Here is a 19690-nt window from a genome sequence, read left to right on the forward strand (position 1 = left end):
TTAGGGTTGCGACAGAGAAAAGAGGAAAGAGGACCAATTTCATGCAAACAGAAGCCTTCCCCAGAGAAGGAAGACCATCTGACTGGGGCAAATGGATCCCTGCTTGCCTCCTGCGCTCCAAGATGGACTTACTCTACAAAGAAACGGCTGCAGCCAAGTCATATGTTGGCCTTTAAAATATAATAAGGAAGATCCTACTGCCAAACAGCTCTCTTTGGGCTCAAGGCTCTCTTGAGCTGGGTTTATACATCATGTTGTTCATCTGAAAGCCCTGAGGCTGTGGCTGGTGGTAGCTCCCATCAAGCCCACAGAAAACAGTTTTAGCTGGTGCTTGCTTTGAACCACAGGCTTCTGCAGAAAATACTGAGACTGGCAGTCACTCTTCCCTGCCGGCATCTTACTGACCTTATATTTCTCTTTTTAGGCTCGTAATCTCTGAAGGGCCTGCAGGTCTGCCAGACACCTTCTCCTGCATTGCCCAAGGAGCAGGTGGAGAAACGGGAGGATGCTAGAGACCACCAACTTCCATCTCCCCCGGAGAAAACCAAGGCACACGCTTCATCCTCAGAAGCAGGACATCCCCAGACAAGCCGTGTTCTCTCCGCCCCTTCCCAGATTCCTCAGGGCTCAAGCACCAATCCCTCGAGAAGAAAATCTTTGTCTGTCTAATCCAACTTCAAATATTTGTTCCCCAATGAAAATGTAAGTTTCTTCTTTAAAGGAACCTATTTTTTTTATTCTCATAAATTGAAAGGCAACGAGCCGGGCATTGCAGTGCCCGAAGGCATAAGACACCAGGCCCAGATTCCAACTCTCCCATTCACTACTGTGTGACCTCAGAAAAGTCACCTCACGTCTCTGTGCCCGAGCCTCTCTGACTGAAAAGCAGGATCAATGATAATACAAAACTTGCGGGGTTATTGTGAAAGTTAAGCACAAGAATATTTGTAAAGCATGTAAATGATGCCTGACATTTGGTCATTGCTACAGGTTTAATTGTTATTATCACCACATCTTTTTCTTAAAAATCTACAATTTGAGTGACCAATCTGAAATGTCTATCATTAGATAACAGATGCTCCTCCATGTGTTCCTTACTAAAAATACGTTGAGTTTGATTGATTAATCCCTTAAGAAAAAGGTTGATTGATTAGTTAAGGAAGAGGAATCTAGAAATAATCTCCATCTGACTATTGCCAAATCTACATTTTCGATACTGTCATGCTATTTATATGCATATGTGTATCTACACGCACGCTGTATATGTGGTTTTTGTTTCCTTATTGCAGCCCAAGTTGTGACACATAAAACACAATGACCTGTCCTGACACGGACTCACCCTTTAGTAGGCACTTAACTGGCTCTTTGTCTGAGTCTCTATTCATTCAGTTTCTCTTATTAAATCAGCCTGGTAGTTTTCTTTTTTTTTTTTTCCCCCGAAGAATTTCAGTAATGCAGAAAAGCCATTTGTTTAAGAGCTACTAGCACTGAGATCCTATAATCTATTTGTCTCCAATCACTTAAATCTGAATTTGCTTTCAAAACTGGAGCGGGGAGAAGATAGAAACAGTAATTATAACAGCTAATACATATAGAACTTCACTGTGTCGAGTTCTCTGTTAAGGATTTTTATCTGGATTATCTCATTTAATCTTTACAACAGACCTGTGAAATAGGTACTATTACACAGGTAGGAAAATTGACAACAGAGAGAGAAAATAACACTGCACAGCCCATAAACATCATGCTAGATCACCTGTGCTTTATTCACCTTCTTTATGTGTTAAAGACTTTGCAGGATGTTTTGCATACGTCTTTTCACTTAATCCTCATGCTAACACTGAGAATATCATCTTTTCAAAATATTTGCTTTTTAATTGACGATACTATGTAGAAATTGGGTGTGTGGTCTCTGTAGCTAGGTTGCTGTACGAACATCTTACCGTAGTATATGCAGTAGTTTACAGATGGAAAAGAAGTGTGAGAGAGGAATCCAGTGTACTTACAGTAGCATAGACCATAACTGCTAGGTCCCAGAATTGAATCTAGTTTATTTTCTCCCTAGAATCACTCTTATTTTTATTCTTTTATACATCTGGAGCCACACATGCACAAAGCTATTTCCAGTTCTTTGCCAACCCCACTATAGCTAATTAGCCTCTTCTTCAAAGTTTCCCATAATCTTCGTTCATTAGATCCCAATATCATTTCTTCCCAAAGTAAGATAGTATCTGAAACGAGATTCCTTTTGAGAAATCTTTTTGGATTACTGGAGAGCTAGGATCACTGTGATCTTCTGCTTAAAAGTAAAAGTAAAACTAGGCTTCTCCTTTCCGATACTATTCAGCTCAAATCTGTTTCAGCAATTGCCGAGAAGTTAAAGGGGAGAATTCCAATCAGAGAATGGCATACATGTGTGTATTTCAGACCCATTTTCTTATGAGTCCTTACCATAAAACTACAACTGTATACTGAACCCTACATCATAAGTGAAAGCGACATGTACTCACAGCACCAGAACTCTGCATACATTAACGATTGTTGCGGATAGAAAAAAAGAAAACTAAAATTCTTCTGCTTGCTAAGTCTGAGCCGTCTGAAACAGCAGATACTAGCATACATAGCTAATGAGAACATGCGGCTAGTTCACCTTGAGAAATGATTTAACTGTGAAATACACGTCAGGTTTTAAAGACTCGGGGAAAAGTGCAAACTACTTCATTAATGTTTTATACTGACTATGTGTAGAAATGGCCATCTTTGGACTATGCTGGGCTAAGAAAATGCATTCTTAAAATTAAATGCACCTGTTTCTTTTTACTTTATCGATGTAGTTGTTAGGAAATTTTAATTACATAATTGGCTCCCACTTGTGGGTTGCGTTATATTTCTAGCGAACGGCACTGATCTAAATACTGAGGAACTGGGAGTTTTTCTTGGTTAGGCGTGTGGCAGCTGGACAGGCCCGAGCCCCTGCCTGAATGATGACGGTCACTGCCCCCTACCAGCTCCATCACACAGAAGAAGGATGCTCTGGGCTACAACCTAGCTAATTCCGAACATCTTTGGCTTTTCCCCATGCTGTATGTTATCCTTCTACTCCAAAAGATTATGAATATAGTATCTTCCCTCAAATAATGTTTCACTTGTGGATGCTTTTTTAAAGACCTGTTTTTTTCTCTCTCTCTCTTTTTTGACATATGCCTGGAAAACTTATTACTTTTCTAGTTTGGAATACTTCTTTTCAAGCAGAAGCCAATAATATGCTTAAAATGAAACGATGCTTTAACAATTCTGGGAGGAAATGGTTTCCACGTATAATTTGATACTCAGCTAGACTGTCCAAAATATGATGCAATCTGGTTTACGTTAGAAGAATGTCAGTGACCTTCAGGAAGAAGAACAGAGCTCATTCCCAGCAATAATTCAAATAAGTGTAAAGTAGAAGATATCTGGATTATTGGGATGAAACATAAGTTTTATAAATCAACAAGGGGAAAAAATAATTCAAAAATTTAGGACAAATAGAAGGCAGTCACGGCAACAGGCCAGCCATTTACCAAATCTGCTTTTTCTTCTTCCTTTTCATTCGAGCTTTCCTTGCAGTTAAGGACGCCCACATGACTGAGTCTAACCAGTGCAATATACGTGTGGGAGGCCTGCCCATAACAACCCCAGGCTCTTTCCTCCCTCTGCCAATGGATGGAGACAAAGCTGCCAACCCTGACTGAAAGCCAGACACAAAAGTCCCCAAATCACCACTCAATCAAAACCAACCCCAGTCAGAAATACTCATTTGGGGTTTAACACGCAGAGCAGACAATAGTAACATTGGAGCCTGCTAATGTTACATTAACTAAACAAGCAGAATGAGAAAGTCTTGGTCCAAATGTGGGGGAAAAAAGTAATTGTGGCATTATTATGAATAATTGAGGCTAAGAAAGAACTCATCTGATCTGAACTCTCTTGGAGTGGCACAGGGATGATGATGTTGGAACAGTATGTACGCAGTTGTAATGACACGAATGTTGTTTATTGCTATCCAGCCTTCAGACAAATTAAGAAGGACTTAATTACGAGCATAGAATAAAACATACATGTTCACAACTTTGATACGGCAAAAGTGCTATTACAGCTGAGAGAACATAGAACAACTTTGATACTGCAAAAGTGCTATTACAGCTGAGAGAACATTAGAACATTTACTGGAAAGAGCAGAGGCAGTGATAGTCACACCTTATACAGTGGACAGGGGGAAGATGCTGTCAAAAAGGAAAGAAATAAGATATAAACGGTCAAGCGCATTATTCAGATTTATAATGTTTAGAAATCTAAATTAAATTGGAAGAAACAAGACATGGTGAATGGAGTGATAAAATTACAGTAACACTCATTGCAAGATGTCAATTTAAAAAGTTTTAACTTGATAAAGCAAGAAAGAACAGTATAAGCATATATAAGATAATAATGACAAAAATGGTTAAATTTTATTGAAATGTCTACAGCCTAAGAGTATGGGTGTTTCAACAGGATGTTCCTTTTCACTATAATCCCTTCAGTATTATTAAATTTTAAAATTATGTACAAATGCTACTTAATCAGATTTAGTAACAGTAGAATGATAAAATCAGAAGGACAGCTGTCTTGCTACAAAGTTCAAGTCATAAGCCAACACATGTCAACACAATTGAAGTTTTAGTTCCTCACCTTCAAAACAAGACTACTATTACTTTCCCTGCATACATCTCAAGGTGATTTGAGGTATACACAGGATCATACATTTGTGGGTTTCAGCATATTTACAAATTGACATTGCATACATATGATTTTTAGATGCCTTTCTATGGTAGTTCATATGAGTCGTGCACATAATGTTAATACAGGCTAATCTATGAAGCGGAGAATATACAAAAATAAGTTATTTAGGACCGCCTGTGAATGGGAATGTCCAGAGCTATGCCTTTAGGGATCTCAGCTCTGCAGTAGCTGCTAAGAATTATTTTCTGAAGCATACGTGGCAAATACAAAGTGCTCCATCATTGAAAGAATTAAGGCATATCAGAAGGTAATGTTTGGGGAAGGGGGAGCAGGCACCTCTGGCTGAGGAAACTAGTGTTTGCTTAGAGCTGGCTTATTTCAGGCGGCATATGCCTAATGCAACCATCCTATCGTCTTTCCAGAGCGTAAAGGAGCCTAGCCTTTTCCAGGACCAGAGATACAGCTCATGTCCCCAAACGTATATACATTTCCTATGTGATTATATCCATGGAATAAGACAGTTGACGTAAGATCACACTAATGCTTTCAAAAATGAGACCCAGAATTGGAGAGCTGCAGTGGACGGAAATGCTCACCGAAGGGACCAACGGGAGATGGTTTCAGAACAACTTCCCCACCTAATGGTGGACTAATGTGAGGACAGGACCACTTCTCCCTGGGGATTTCTCCACATCAGACAACAGGTTTCTTACGAAGGAGCATTTTCCAAATGCAGCTCCTGACCTACTTCTTTTCTGCCTTCTCGGACAATCTTATCACAAATCTGGAGACAAGGACCCACCTTGCGAATTTTCCATTCAAGGAGAATACCTTCTCTTTTGGATTTCATATGCTATGGCCCTCTATTATCCTGGAGCTCAAAGTCATTTATGATCATTCCTGGACCATGACATTATAGTCTTTGTGATTTAGTAATAGAATAGGGGAAACATAAATTAAGAAGGCATTTAAATTCTGAGTTGGGAGCATACGTCATTGAGTAGATCTAGTTGTTGTTTTTTTTTCCTTTTCCCCTTTTTATGTTTCTCCTCTAAATACACACCACACTTGCAAATACAGAAACAGTACATCTTTGTAAAGATCAGAAGAGACAATAGGAACAATGTGCAATAATGAAGGGAGATGAAGGAAGATACAGACATTTAGGTGAAAACTCAAGGATAAATGAGGAAGACAAAAACACACCTCCAGAAGGAGACAATCTGAACTCTCATCCTTGAAAGAAGTCAGTTTGATGCTGGTCTCCTGTTTAAGGGAATCAGTTTTAAGTAAATCTGGCTGACCTCCCACTTCATTATGCACTGACTTTATTAAATATATGGCTATATCCTTTTTCTTTAAAGAGCACCACGTGACTCTAGAAATGATACATTTAAGTGTCATTGTTCAGGTTAAATACTGCCCCTTGGAGTTACAATGTAAAATTGTCAACACTAGGAAATGGTCATTGCAAAGAGATTCAGTGGTGTTACAGTTAGCAGCACTTTAAGATGACTGCTCAAGCAATTCCTGGAACAAAATATCTAGGATGTTGGGGAAGCAGAAAATATACTCATTTCATTTTTTAAAATGATCTAAGTCCATATCGCTGAAATTAATTTATCTCCTCTAGATATGCCACATCTACACATTTATAAGAATTCGATTATCGACTTTTTTCTTTATGATCCAGTTATCCAAAATCAATGACAAAACTGTGTTGTATCTTTCAAATCTGTTACATAAAAGAATTATATCAAATTTAATGCCCTTTGAAATGTTACTATCCCAAGCACTGAAATAAGCATAAATTTAATAATCTATAATATAGAAGAAAAGATAAATATTATGATAAAAGCGTCTTGATATGGTTTGGATTTAATAAATTGGTGACAACATAGGAAAGATTATGAGCTGACTGTTACATCAACTTTGACTTTGTAAGTTTTATAATTGTGAAATTTGTAAAGACCCTTCAATTCAGAAGAAAATGCTTGGGGAGGTATGAGCAAAACAGAAACTGGCATAGTTACTGTTAATATTTATTTTTGCATTTTCCAGTTTATAATAACTCCTCATTTGATGCCCAGCATATTTCTACTCCTCTATTAAATGTTTGAATGGGGGATTAGGTACAGCATTAGGGGTAAATAGCTATGGATTTGGCTAATTTTAAGGTAGAAGCAAGGACATAGTCACACAGTTTTTATGACTGTAAATTATGTCCTGGGGGGTTACAAACTAGTTGAGAAAACGCTGAAGACATAAGGTTAAAATATAAAATAGCAACAAAATAAATGCTCAAGACAAAAGGACTTGGGTTTTCTTAAAGAATTTAAAAAGGCGTTGCAATGGTTAAAAAAAAGGTGACTAAAATTTGGGCTTAAGTGTGAACTTGACAACTAAGTAAGATTTATGGCTTTAACGGAGATGAAAGGGAAAACTTCATAACAGGAAAAAATGAGTGACAGTTTGGATTTAGGCATGGAGTGGTGAGCTGGTTAAGGAACTCTTTGGGAAGAAACCCTGCTTTGTAGAGTTTGCTGATTTCTGGTGTCAATACTCCCACCGTGGAGGGGATGCCAAGCTAACAGCTTGGTGTGAGGAACACAGCACTTGGGGGAGATGCACACAGCTGGCTTTTGGGAAGTCAGACCAAGCAAAGCATCGCGTGGAGACAAAAGGATAACATCTGTGTCTGGGAACACTAACGGATGAAAGGGGACAAGTCAGTTCAGACGAGGTGATGGAGCACGGGGGCAGCGTTTTCAAGGGTTTGCACTTAATTCTCTTTGAGTCACTGACATGGTCTGGCTGAGAGAGCACAGGTGATGATGAAGACGTGTGTGTTGGGAGCGGGACTAAGGAGGAGAGTGTAGGATGAAGGCTGAGATTCTGGATGTGGCGCTCATTTCACCAACTTGAAGCTGGGCTGGGTGAGAAGAAAACACAACTGGAACGGGACAGCTGGAGTGGGAAAGGGGAGACGTGAAAGACAGTCTGACAGAATAAAAGGGGCAAGCAGGGCAAAGTGGAGAGAGTGACTGCAACGTTTCCACGGAGTGAATATCAGATACACAGTGGTAGAAATAGGGAAAAAAGAATATATTTAGGATATCCAAGTGACAGCGTCCTTAAACAGTATCACTTAGTTGAGGGAATCAGTGAAAAGACAAGGGAAGGGACACAGAAATCTGGATTTTGAGGACACCACTGTTTTGACAATAGAAGATGTAAAATAATTAATAGCACTAAGGAAAAAAAGAAGAGAGATATAATAGACCTGAGGAACGTGCAAGAAAATGAGCATTTCAGGAGGAGTAACGGATGCGTGTGGTAGAAAATATCCATAGCAGGAATTTCTCTAGGACACAGGGATGATTTGAAGATGGTGGATCTGACCTCTGGTAATTACCAGCTGGAATACCTTGAACAAGTTATGTTTCCCATCTAACCCTCAGATGCCTCATGTGTAAAATACTTCTTTAATAAAATACCTACTGTGAAGATTACAAATGAAAAAGTAATGCCTGCTCATAACAAGCAATCAATATGTACTAGTTACCAGCTGTAGTATTAATGGCAGTAGTAGTAATAGTACTAGTACTAATACTAGTTGTAGTAATAGTAGTAGTAGCAGTAGCAGCAGCAATATGCCATAACTAAGATAAGTAGCGTTGGGAAGATCTCATGAGACTGCAACACGTAACAGAGATAACAAAAAAAATAGAAAAGTATTCATTAAGTAGCATAGACGAAAATATAAACAGACTGATGAAAAAAACACATTTTGATATGAGGACTTAAGCTAAGACTGTGGATTTGCCTGGTTACATACATGAATAAAAAGTTGGACATGGGTTCTTGTAATAAACTATAATGGAAAATAATTGAAAAAAAGAATACAGATACATCCATATATATAGGTATAACCAAATCACTTTGCTGTATACCTGAAACTAACACAATATTGTAAATCAACCATACTTCAATAAAAAAAATTCAGACATGGGTTTGTGTCTTGACTCATCATATGTTATGTTTTGGAACCTTTTGAAAATTAAAATTGTGCTTCTTTACCTGTTAAATGAGTGTGAGTATTTATTATCTCAGTGGGGTTTTGTGAGAATTCAGCGATACGATTCAGGTAAAGCACTTAGCACATTTTCTGAATTACATTAAGACCTCAATAAATGTAAGCTACACTTTTACATCTGAAACCATAAAGTGAGTTTTTTCTTAGGAAAGTCAAAACCTAAGAGTCAAAACATGCCCTTTCCTAAAGTTACTGGATCAGGAAAATAATGTCACAGAAAAGACTAAAAATCACAAGGCTTCCAGAAAACTGATTCTAATCTTGCAACAAATCACAACAAGGAACACTTGCACTGGTGCAATCCCTTATGGTCTATCTCCAAAGCCCGAGAGTGTTGAAAGAGTCTTCCAACGGTATAATTTAATTATCAAGGGGTATCTGCCATTTTTAATGAGAAAAAGGCAAAAAAGGAAACTTCAAAGCAAGGAGGCCATAAATGTGTGCATTAAATCTTAGAATGCTATGACAGTAAGTGATAAAAATATGTAGAAGTCCACAAGGTTTGAGAAACAGGATGAAGAAAAATTTGGATGTTTAAGGAACATATCTAAATTTGTTATTGACTTCACAGGGTGCAGCCATGGTTTCTTAGGTTACGTACAATATTGCTTTAGGGAACAGAATGAGCTGACATGGGAAGACCCAGCGTGATGTGTCTTGCTTTCGTTAAGTGGAAACTTTTCCAATGTCAATTCCAAAGCCATTTGCTGAGTCCAGGTGTCAGCTCATCACACACCCTCCCTGTACAGCACCTACCTCTGCAAAACGGGGCTGGGAAGTCCCACGATGCTCCATTCCCAGGGCTGACGATGCAAGTCAGAATGGCGTGACCTTCCAAGATGTAGCCAGAGAGACAGCTATACCGAATCTTGTCTCCTATGTTGAATCTTGTTCCGTGGAGAACCCCTTTCAGTATTTCTCCAGGATTTCCACATGTGTGGCTGGGTAAAACTATTGGGAGAGAAAAAGAGGAGAAAGAAATATAAGGTAAAGGAAGATTTTCTACTGAGATCAATTTATATCACAAGACATGGACCACTTTTGAACTACTGAAGTTAGCAAATCTAGGACAAAAATTATCTTAATTTTGTCGAAAAAATAAACAGAAATGGATTTGTGTTTTGTAAAATCTGTAATTTAGTACTTCTGTAAAGAAATATTTAAAAAGTTTAAATAAGTGGATTTTGTTAAGAGGGGAAGATACAGTTCTGCTTAGATTCAGTGTTCTAGATGACATCTAGATTATTTTTTTAATTATGAAATTCTACAGTCCCACATAGTTAGAAATCAGATAATACAGCTGAATATAGATATCTGAAAAAATAACAGAAATACAGCATGAATGAATATCCATGCCATATTTTTCCTTATTCCTCCAGGACCAGTACTGCCTGATACACACCAGTAGTAAGTGTTCAATCAATGTTTGATGGATACAACTGAATTAAATAATAAATTAAAACTGTCATTTGCTAATCTATCAGACTTTTACAAAAATTGTACCACTATTATATTCCAAGCCATCTGTAAGGCTCTATGCGTTTGGAGTGTCTGATTCGCAACAAAGTTTTTTTTATTTTTTATTTATTTTTTTGTGGCACGCGGGCCTCTCACTGTTGTGGCCTCTCCCGTTGCGGAGCACAGGCTCCGGACGCGCAGGCTCAGCGGCCATGGCTCACGGGGCCAGCCGCAGCCGCTCCGCGGCATGTGGGACCCTCCCGGACCGGGGCACGATCCCGCGTCCCCTGCATTGGCAGGCGGACTCCCAACCACTGCGCCACCAGGGAAGCCCCACAACAAAGTTTTAAGGATCAGTTTTGACAAGGCAAGTACTGTCTCACTTGCATTTCAGTGAGATAGCCTTGATTCTGGTCTTTCTTGGCCTCCTCACTTTTCATATTGATAGGCTTCTCTGTCTAATTCAACTGCCTTGAAACCTAATGGACACGATGCCGTTTCACACTCATAGAACGTACTTTTGAACTTAATTGAGGCACCATTAAGTTGAATAGACGAAGTTGATGATTGTCGGCTACTGTCTCCATATTTCTGGTTTAAATTTAGCATATCATCAGTAAGTTAGCTGCTATTATGTAGAATTCAAATACACCAAGGATCCTACCATTTAAAAAAGAAATGATTTTCCAAAAAAAGTATTTCCAAATGAACAAAATTATTCTATTTCTGTATCCAATTTTTTGCATTGGTACAGGGGTACATTTTGTTATATATGTATAATACAGAGCACTTTTTCTTTTTTTCTTTGTTTGTAAACAGAGAGATAAATAGACATTTCCCAGTGAACAGGGAGGGAATTTCAGTGATTTCCAAGATTAATTTTATTTTCGTATTAAATACATACGAACTAAACTATATAGAAACACTTAGAAAACAAATACTACAATTTAGATGTTTAATATTACTGACATGTTTATGAAATCACTATATAGTCACAGTTTGCTCAGTTCTAGTTTTTAGAAAATAATTTCTGAAAACAGTCTACAAAAACCTGTTTGATAACATAATAGAAAATAATTCAGTATAATCTATAATCATCTATGGGTCTTTTATAAAAAAGAAATTCTGTTTTTAATTCCACATTCACCATCCCTAAGGCAATAAATCTGTTTTTTAAATGTTGTTTAAAAACATTTTTAACTGTCTGGAATTTAACTGTCTATGATTTCCTAAGGTAGAAAACTTTCAATTCTATCTTGGAGAATCACTTTATTTTATGACCCGGGATGCCCAACAGCCAGCCTGAGCTAGGGACCTTATAATCAGAGACAGACGTGAGACATGCGCTGAATTTCTATCATCAACAGAGAGAGAAAAACAGATGGGGTTGGGGGGAATATGTGAATATGAATGCTTTTGGTGTTTTTCTTCCTTGTCCAGAATGAAAATTTTGATTTCAACCAACCTTATAATTTAGGAAAATAATGTTAATGTGAACAATGTCAGCAAGAGAATAGAAGTAACCGAGGATGATTTAAAACATTTACTTCTAGTTGCAAACAAACACGAAAATGCAAACACGCACATAATATTACAAAGGCATCAGCCATTTCATTAAGACATTATCAAAATATCTTTTTTTTTTTTCGGTATGTGGGCCTCTCACTGTTGTGGCCTCTCCCGTTGCAGAGAACAGGCTCCGGATGTGCAGGCTCAGCGGCCGTGGCTCATGGGCCCAGCCGCTCCACGGCATGTGGGATCTTCCCAGACCGGGGCACGAACCCGTGTCCCCTGCATCGGCAGGCGGACTCTCAACCACTGCGCCACCAGGGAAGCCCTCAAAATATATTAAATTGTGAAAAATGGACAAAAATGATTATAGGTCTACACAAAGATTTATGACTCAGACACACACAAAAAAATGCCAAGACATGAAAATCCAGTGGCTGGACAAGACTAATTTAAAATAAACTCAACCCCACTGTCACTTCTGCCATTTTTATTTGAACCAACTTTTCAACCAGTTTCCCAGAAGATGGTGACGGTCTCTTGGTGTCTCCCAGAGCAATGAGGACACATTAAGTATTTAGTAAATACTTATCGAATTGACTCGGACTCTACCTTTAGTTTGCTTTAATCATTCCGTGAAGTAATGTGCACTCTTTCTCATAGATGCTTCAGGAAATTCCTATTAGGGTGATGGGAATCAGGCACCCAGTGCAGACACTTGTGGATGTGAAAGAATGTTGAAAGGAGCTCTGGGCACACTGCTTTCCTCTCACGGCCGGTTTCCACCCATCAGACCCCACGAAGCCAAGTTTGTACACCCAGGGCTTGAAACCTAGGCTGTCATTCCAATTAGGCTCACTGAAAATCCCTCTACAACACTTCTGCTTTGGCAAGTGCAAATGGTCACAATTCAATGACTTAATTAGGCTATCACATCAAACCTTTGACCCAACTGTTTCAGTCATTAAATGGATGCCATGTCAAATCCCTTTCCAGAAGAAAAGTGGAAACATGATACTAAAATAAAATATGTCACTAATATTCATCATGAAATGGGACAAAAGGCTGGCGGACAGAAGTCTGAAATTCATCAGAGGAAGGGCAGCATTTTTAACAGGATGTACACAATTAATGAAATTTCATTAGGCAAGTGCATTTGGAAGCTGGCTCCCCGGAGGGTGAATGTCAGACTATTTGTTTACACTTGGCCTTTCCAGGAGTTTCACTGCAGCTTAAGGAAATAAAACCTCAAACACCCACCTGACATACACCCCTGGAAATAAAACCAACGATGCGTGATGTATTTGTCCACAGACTGCCCTCCGCTCCCTCCTGAAACCTTTGGGAAGGATTAGAACAATCCACCGTACTCATCTCGGAATGCTTTGAAAGCTAGATTTTCAAATCTTGAAACCTGACATTTATTCTCTGTCCTGACTCTCTGAATCGTGGCTGTTTGGTGGGACAAGAAGATGCAGAGACAGCAGTTACGTGACAAGAGCAAGGAGGATTTCCTAGGGGCGGGGGAGAAATTTAATGCCATCCACTTCCAAAGTCTCTTTCTCCACGTGAAGAACAACATTTCAGGAGATATGCTGTGTAGATGCCTGAAAAGTTACAGGATCTGGATGAGAAGAACTCAAAGAGGAAGTGTTTTAAGTATAAGGAGTTTTAAGTATACTTCAAGGTGGGAAGTGGTAAGGTTTGGCCAGATTAAAACAGAAAGATTGGGCTTCCCTGGTGGTGCAGTGGTTGAGAGTCCGCCTGCCGATGCAGGGGACACGGGTTCGTGCCCTGGTCCGGGAAGATCCCACATGCCGCGGAGCGGCTGGGCCCCTGAGCCATGGCCGCTGAGCCTGCGCATCCGGAGCCTGTGCTCCACAACGGGAGACGCCGCAACAGTGAGAGGCTGGCGTACCGCAAAAAAAAAAAAAAAAAAAAAAAGAGAAAGATCATTTTTAAATGAAGGATGTAGGAGTGACAAGTGGCTACAGAAAAGTACCCAGCACAGTGGGTTATGTGGATCAGTATCAGACAGACTTGTGTTTCTCCTCCAGAAACAGACCGTATAATGTTGGACAAATTACTTAAATTTCAGTCTCTATGTCTTGACAAGGGGAATTAAAGATAAAACCTAGCAACAGGGTGTGCTGTGACACATGTATGAGGTAACGCAGATTCAACAGTTAGCAGGGAACATGGAAGAGAATAAGTGCTCAATATATATTAGCAATTTCAAATTTACTTCCCCAGTTCTAAAGCACCACGTGGACTTTACGGAAATCACACAAATGTAAAAGTATTCAGCGGTTCCGATATATACCAATTTTAGAAGCAATAAAACTAGAAAGAGTCTGCTAGAGTCTATATTGTCATTAAAATAAGAACATAGTCATTAAAATAAGACCATTATCATTAAAAAGGGAAGCAAAGGAGAAAGACATTCCGGTTTTTAGCCATATTAATTCAACTTCATTATTCCTGCTCTAATGTAATAATAATTAGTAACACTTATATAGCAGGTGCTATTAGCTAGACACTGTTTCAAGTGGTTTATATATGTTAACAGTATATATGAAGTCAGGGCCATTATTATCCCCCTTTTAGAGAGGAAGAAACTGTGGCACAGAGAGGTTAAGCAACTTTCTCATGGCCACACAGCTGGCAAGTATTGGTGATAGGATTTGCACATGGTGGATCCAGCATTTCTGCCCTTCAGCACTACAATAAACTTTCTTATGAAACTGTTGTCAACATCAAAAGAAATAAAGATAATAAAATGCCATTAAATCTGTCATGTTCTCAATAGAGCTTTGTTTGATATAGTAAAAGGAATATAAGGATTTGGGAGAGTTACGATGTTTCCTCAGGTAAAACTGAAGGCAAAATTATTACATGGCTTTTTAAAAATGTTTCAAGCTCTCAGGTAAATTTTCAGAATGGGAGAAAGGAGTCAGGAGGGACTGCGTAACAAAGTTAACACAAGAAAATGACAAGTTGGCAGAGGGACTTGAAATCTTAGAGGCTGGATTTTCAAAAGATTTTGAATGGCAGTTGTAAGACATTATAATCTTATAAGAAGTGAAAACACAAAAATGCCCGTTGGAAAATGATTTTGACTGTGTGAACTGAGTTTTGGGGAGCGTAAAGCATGTATGCCCAGGTGACCCCTGGGATGAGCTTATTGGTCTTACACTTTAATTTTTCTGGTTGACCTTTCATTGGTTTATATCTTGAAGCGTAAGGGAGACACTGTTTTCACATCACTAACCTGGATCTATGAGCAGCTGAACCTTTACCACCCCGAACAACGCAGGCATCAATTCAGATATAAATGACGGTAAATCTATGATCAAGGAACTAAATGGCAAATCAAGAGTTAACTACTGAGGAAGAAACAGCAACAAGAGGAAGAGTTTATGATGGTGACCCAGGAAAATAGGATGTGTGAATATGGCCATGATGGCCACAGATGCAGACTAGTAGGTTCAGTTGTGAACGTGAGTATGCTCTTTGTTTTTAAGCCTGTTCACCGTCTAGGGTGTACCCTAGAGTTACAAGAAAATAGGTGACCACCAGAAAAGTTCCTAAGTTTCCTGATTTACAGAGTAACAATGGAGGGAAGAAAAAAGAAAAATAATTGGGACCCCAGATGTAAATCGTCTGGAATACCCAAAGTTAATGGGGGAGGAGGGAATAATGATTAAACAAAATAGAAAAATGGCCAAAAAGTTAAGATCAAGACCAAACAGAGCCTAGGAGTCCAGCTGAGAAGCAATCATGGAAGAATGGATGCCTGGTAAAATCAACGGCTGAAAATTAAGCGTACGTGATTGACATACAAAAAGGAGCACAGCAACAAGAAATAACAGCAGGTGAACTTTTCAATATACACTGAATTGCTGAAGAGAAAATTGCGTGTACGTTAATTTTCTCAGGTAAATTTACCTATACTTCCGCCACAAGGTAGATCCCCAATGCTTTCATTAACGACTTATAAGCAGATATACAATTTTTTTTTTCTTTGCGGTACGCGGGCCTCTCACTGTTGTGGCCTCTCCCGTCGCGGAGCACAGGCTCCGGACGCGCAGGCTCAGCGGCCATGGCTCACGGGCCCAGCCGCTCCGCGGCATGTGGGATCTTCCTGGACCGGAGCATGAACCCGTGTCCCCTGCATCGGCAGGCGGACTCTCAACCATTGCGCCAGGGAAGCCCAGATATACAATTTTTTATGACCATCTTTCTTCTTCTCAAAAGTGAACTTTACACTCAATAAATGGATGTTCAGTTGATTACAAGTTGCTCAATATTTATATAATGATGAGGTAAGAGTATTTCTAAAAATTGAAAAGGACATTGAAACAAACATGACCACAAGCCCTGGTAGATATCAAATTAATGAAAGCAAAGAAGCCAGCAACCACTCAGAAACTGATCAAAATGACCTGTGCCCCATGCTAAATAATGCTTCTGTTTACTCTCTAATTCATGATATCCATATAACAAGGACAGTAAGACCCATCCCAAAGGTTAAATGTTACATTAAATACCACTAGGGATGGTTAACAAAACTGAATTAAATTGATTCTAGAAAACAATTCTAAACTCTTTCTGAGTCACAGTTCATTTATTAATTCAAATTTTTAAAAATCTCACTATAACACTTCTTCTATGGGCTAAGTTACAGTATCAGGTATTGGATTTACCTTCCTGCTTTAATGAAGTTTAAAAAAAGTCAAAATTTATTTTTTTTAAATGGCTCTCAAAGCACTGGACATCAGTCAGTGTTGGAACACGACCCTTGAGAGATGGGAATTAAATGAGAAGCCCTAAAATTTCTCCAAGCTTATTTCTTGGAGAGAGTTAGGGACCAAAGGCACAGGGAGTAGAAACCCAGGTTGAGTCTGACAGTCTCCCTGAGTTGAGACAGAGATGAGAGCCCTGGCGTGTCAGAGAAGCTACCACAGAAGGAAGAGAGCTCCAGAGACCTACAGAGGGCCCCTCTTGAATATGGGGTGAGTTCTTACTAATGCATGTACGGAAAGAAACGACCCAAGGCTAGTGAAAGAATTACCCAGGGATTAGAAGCAAAAGTGCCCAGGATGCTTGCAGGGCTGAGAAGAATACCTTTCCCAACAGGGAGAACAAAAACCTCCATCATTTCACTGGACACAAGTTAGTGTGCTGAGAAGGCTCTAAGCTCAGCAGTGGGGAAAACACACTCTAGAGTGAATGCTGCCTGCCTCACATATCGGAAATCTCACAAGCAACAGGACCAGAGTAGGGTGAGGCTAGTGAGGGGCCTTGCATGGAGAATCTGCGGGGCTCTCACTACCTGGGTTATTCAACTGTAGGATCATCCCTGGCACCACCCGAGAGTGAACGCCCACTTAAACTTTCACCCGAGGTTCCTAACTTGACTCACTCCTCATGCAGCCTGAAAAAGCAGTACCTGTAAGGATCAAACTGTTCCAAGAAGTTTAACTACATCCAAAAATCTTTTGGGGAATACAAAAATATCCAACACCCTCCAAATTAAGAGTCACGATATCTGGAATCCAATCAAGACGATAAAATCCATAATGAGGAAAAAGAAGAATAAAAAACTAGCCAGAAATGACACTGATGGCTGAATTAGTAGACAACAGCATTAAAATGGTTATAATAATTGTATTCTATGTCTTGAAGAAGGTAAAGATCAAACAGGTTAACTAGACACGTGGGGGGGAAAGACAGAGATTATTAGATTGGATTTTAAAAAGGCAGTGATACACTGATGCCAAGAAACATACTTTAAAGACACAAAGCAACAAAAGTAAAATGAGAAATATTAATCAAAAGAACACTTAAGTTGCTATGTTAACGTCACACAGTTTTTTGGTTTTTTTTTTTTGCGGTACGCGGGCCCCTCACTGTTGTGGCGTCTCCCGTTGTGGAGCACAGGCTCCGGACGCGCAGGCTCAGCGGCCATGGCTCACGGGCCCAGCCGCTCCGCGGCATGTGGGATCCTCCCGGACCGGGGCACGAACCCGTGTCCCCTGCATTGGCAGGCGGACTCTCAACCACTGCGCCACCAGGGAAGCCCCATTACACAGTTTTAATGCAAAATAATATAACCAAGGATAAAGAGGGTTATCTCACAATGTTAAAAGGGTGGGCATAGCAATCCTATGTTGATTCTTAACCCTAAAAGGGGCTCAGCTTGATTTACCTGCAGTCATGTCTCTGAGGGCGGCGACCCCTCCAGAGGGAGGGATCAGGAAACTTCATTCTCCAGGTGATGCTACAGGCTTGAGCAACAGGAAGCCTCCCTTCATCTAGGCCTCAATCGCAGAGCTACAGCCTGGTTCCCTGGGACGCCAACCCTTGACACGGGGGTTGGGTGCACGCACTTTACCTGGTGGGGCTGGGGGAGGAGAGGCAGCAGGGCTGGGCAGAGAAAGGTACTGAGCTGCAGGGCAGTCATGACAAAGCCTCAGACCATCCTCCAGGGAGCTCTGGATTTGGGTTGGTTTCCGGATTGTCTCAACTTGGGGTGAGGCCATAGCCCTTCCAGCAGACTACCCAGTTATGAGCTGAGGCTCCCCCCACAAACACACACACTGACAGGTGTAACCTTAGACGCAGCACCTCCCTCTGGCCAGGATCAATTCCCGGAGATGGTCTTAAGCAAGTGTTTCCAGCTGCCAAACTCTGGCACCCCACACCTTCTGGCCCTGACCCACCTCTCCAGGGGCCCACTGGCATCGCTAGAAAGGCCACACCCTTTCTTGTCCACTACCTTCTCACCTTCTCTGTTATTGCCACATGGTACCCTGAATGCAAAGCTTTCTGGTAACAGCTTTTCTTGTAAACCTGAAGGTTTAGGTATATTCCAGGAAATTAAAAAAAAAAAAACACCTCCATGAACTACATATTAAATAGGACTAGTTTCAGATCCCACAGGGAAGTAAAAAATACAAACAAACAGAGTTAAACCTTTCATTGCAATGAGGAGCCCTGGGGACAATCAAACTCACCTGGAGGCTGCTGGGGAGAGGTTCTGCCCCTCCCCCAGGGTATGAGGACACTGAAATCAGCAGGAAGCAGTTACAGAAGAGGGGTCTGCACCCTCAGCGCCCCAAGAATGAGGAACGGGACAAAAGGCAGAGGAGGGGTTTGTCACCGGCAAAGCCCGTTAATAACTGCCACCAGTGGGCCCCTGGAGAGGTGGGTCAGGGCCAGAAGGTGTGGGGTGCCGGGTTTGGGAGGCTGGGGGGACCGTGGGCGAGCAGCTTGGCACTAAGGATCTCACGAGCAAGAAGGAAGATGAAGACTCTTATTTTATCCAACTATTCTAAAGGAAGAGCATCGTTGCAGGGGTAGGCAGACAAAAAGCTTATCAGCTGTGCATGATATGAGCAGATCGAAGGTTTCGAGGACACTATAATTTAAAATAGCGCCCCCTTAGTGCCAATCAATGGAAAGCGCTAGCAGCAGGTGGAGATCACTAGCTTGGAGCCATATGACAGGCTCCTGATGCTGGAGTCCAAATGCCGAGCTGAACACGAGGGTAAGAGAGCCGGGCCCAAGCAGAGCCAGGGCCCCCAGGACACGGGTGTAGTCATGGCTCCAACAGGGGGCAGATTTTTTAGAATGAAACAAACTCAAGAATATTCATGCTATTAGTGGTGACTTAGGAAAAGAGCAAATTACTTTTAGGAAGAGAGTTATAGCAGAAATAATTTTAAAGAGACAACACAGTACTCAAAGCAATAACTATAAGATTCAAAGACTAAAATAAAACATGAGAACACAAGTGACCTACAAAATACAAAGCTTAAATTACCCGCAGAGGTAATTTTCAGCCATTACAAGAGATGGCGTTTC

At 40.4% G+C, this 19690-nt stretch overlaps 1 protein-coding gene across 1 annotated transcript in view; it reads right to left on the reverse strand.

The window, feature by feature from the left end:
* CSMD1 (CUB and Sushi multiple domains 1) overlaps positions 1 to 19690 on the reverse strand; it is a 1429265-nt gene that overhangs the window by 879205 nt on the left and 530370 nt on the right. Inside the window, exon 4 of the mRNA XM_029226263.1 lies at positions 9611 to 9805. Within this exon, the coding sequence (XP_029082096.1) occupies positions 9611 to 9805 (195 nt within the window). The remainder of the gene's footprint in view (positions 1 to 9610; positions 9806 to 19690) is intronic.

Source organism: Monodon monoceros, unplaced genomic scaffold, assembly GCF_005190385.1.
Source record: "Monodon monoceros isolate NGI ecotype Baffin Bay Population unplaced genomic scaffold, NGI_Narwhal_1 Super_Scaffold_17, whole genome shotgun sequence".
Taxonomy (NCBI): domain Eukaryota; kingdom Metazoa; phylum Chordata; class Mammalia; order Artiodactyla; family Monodontidae; genus Monodon; species Monodon monoceros.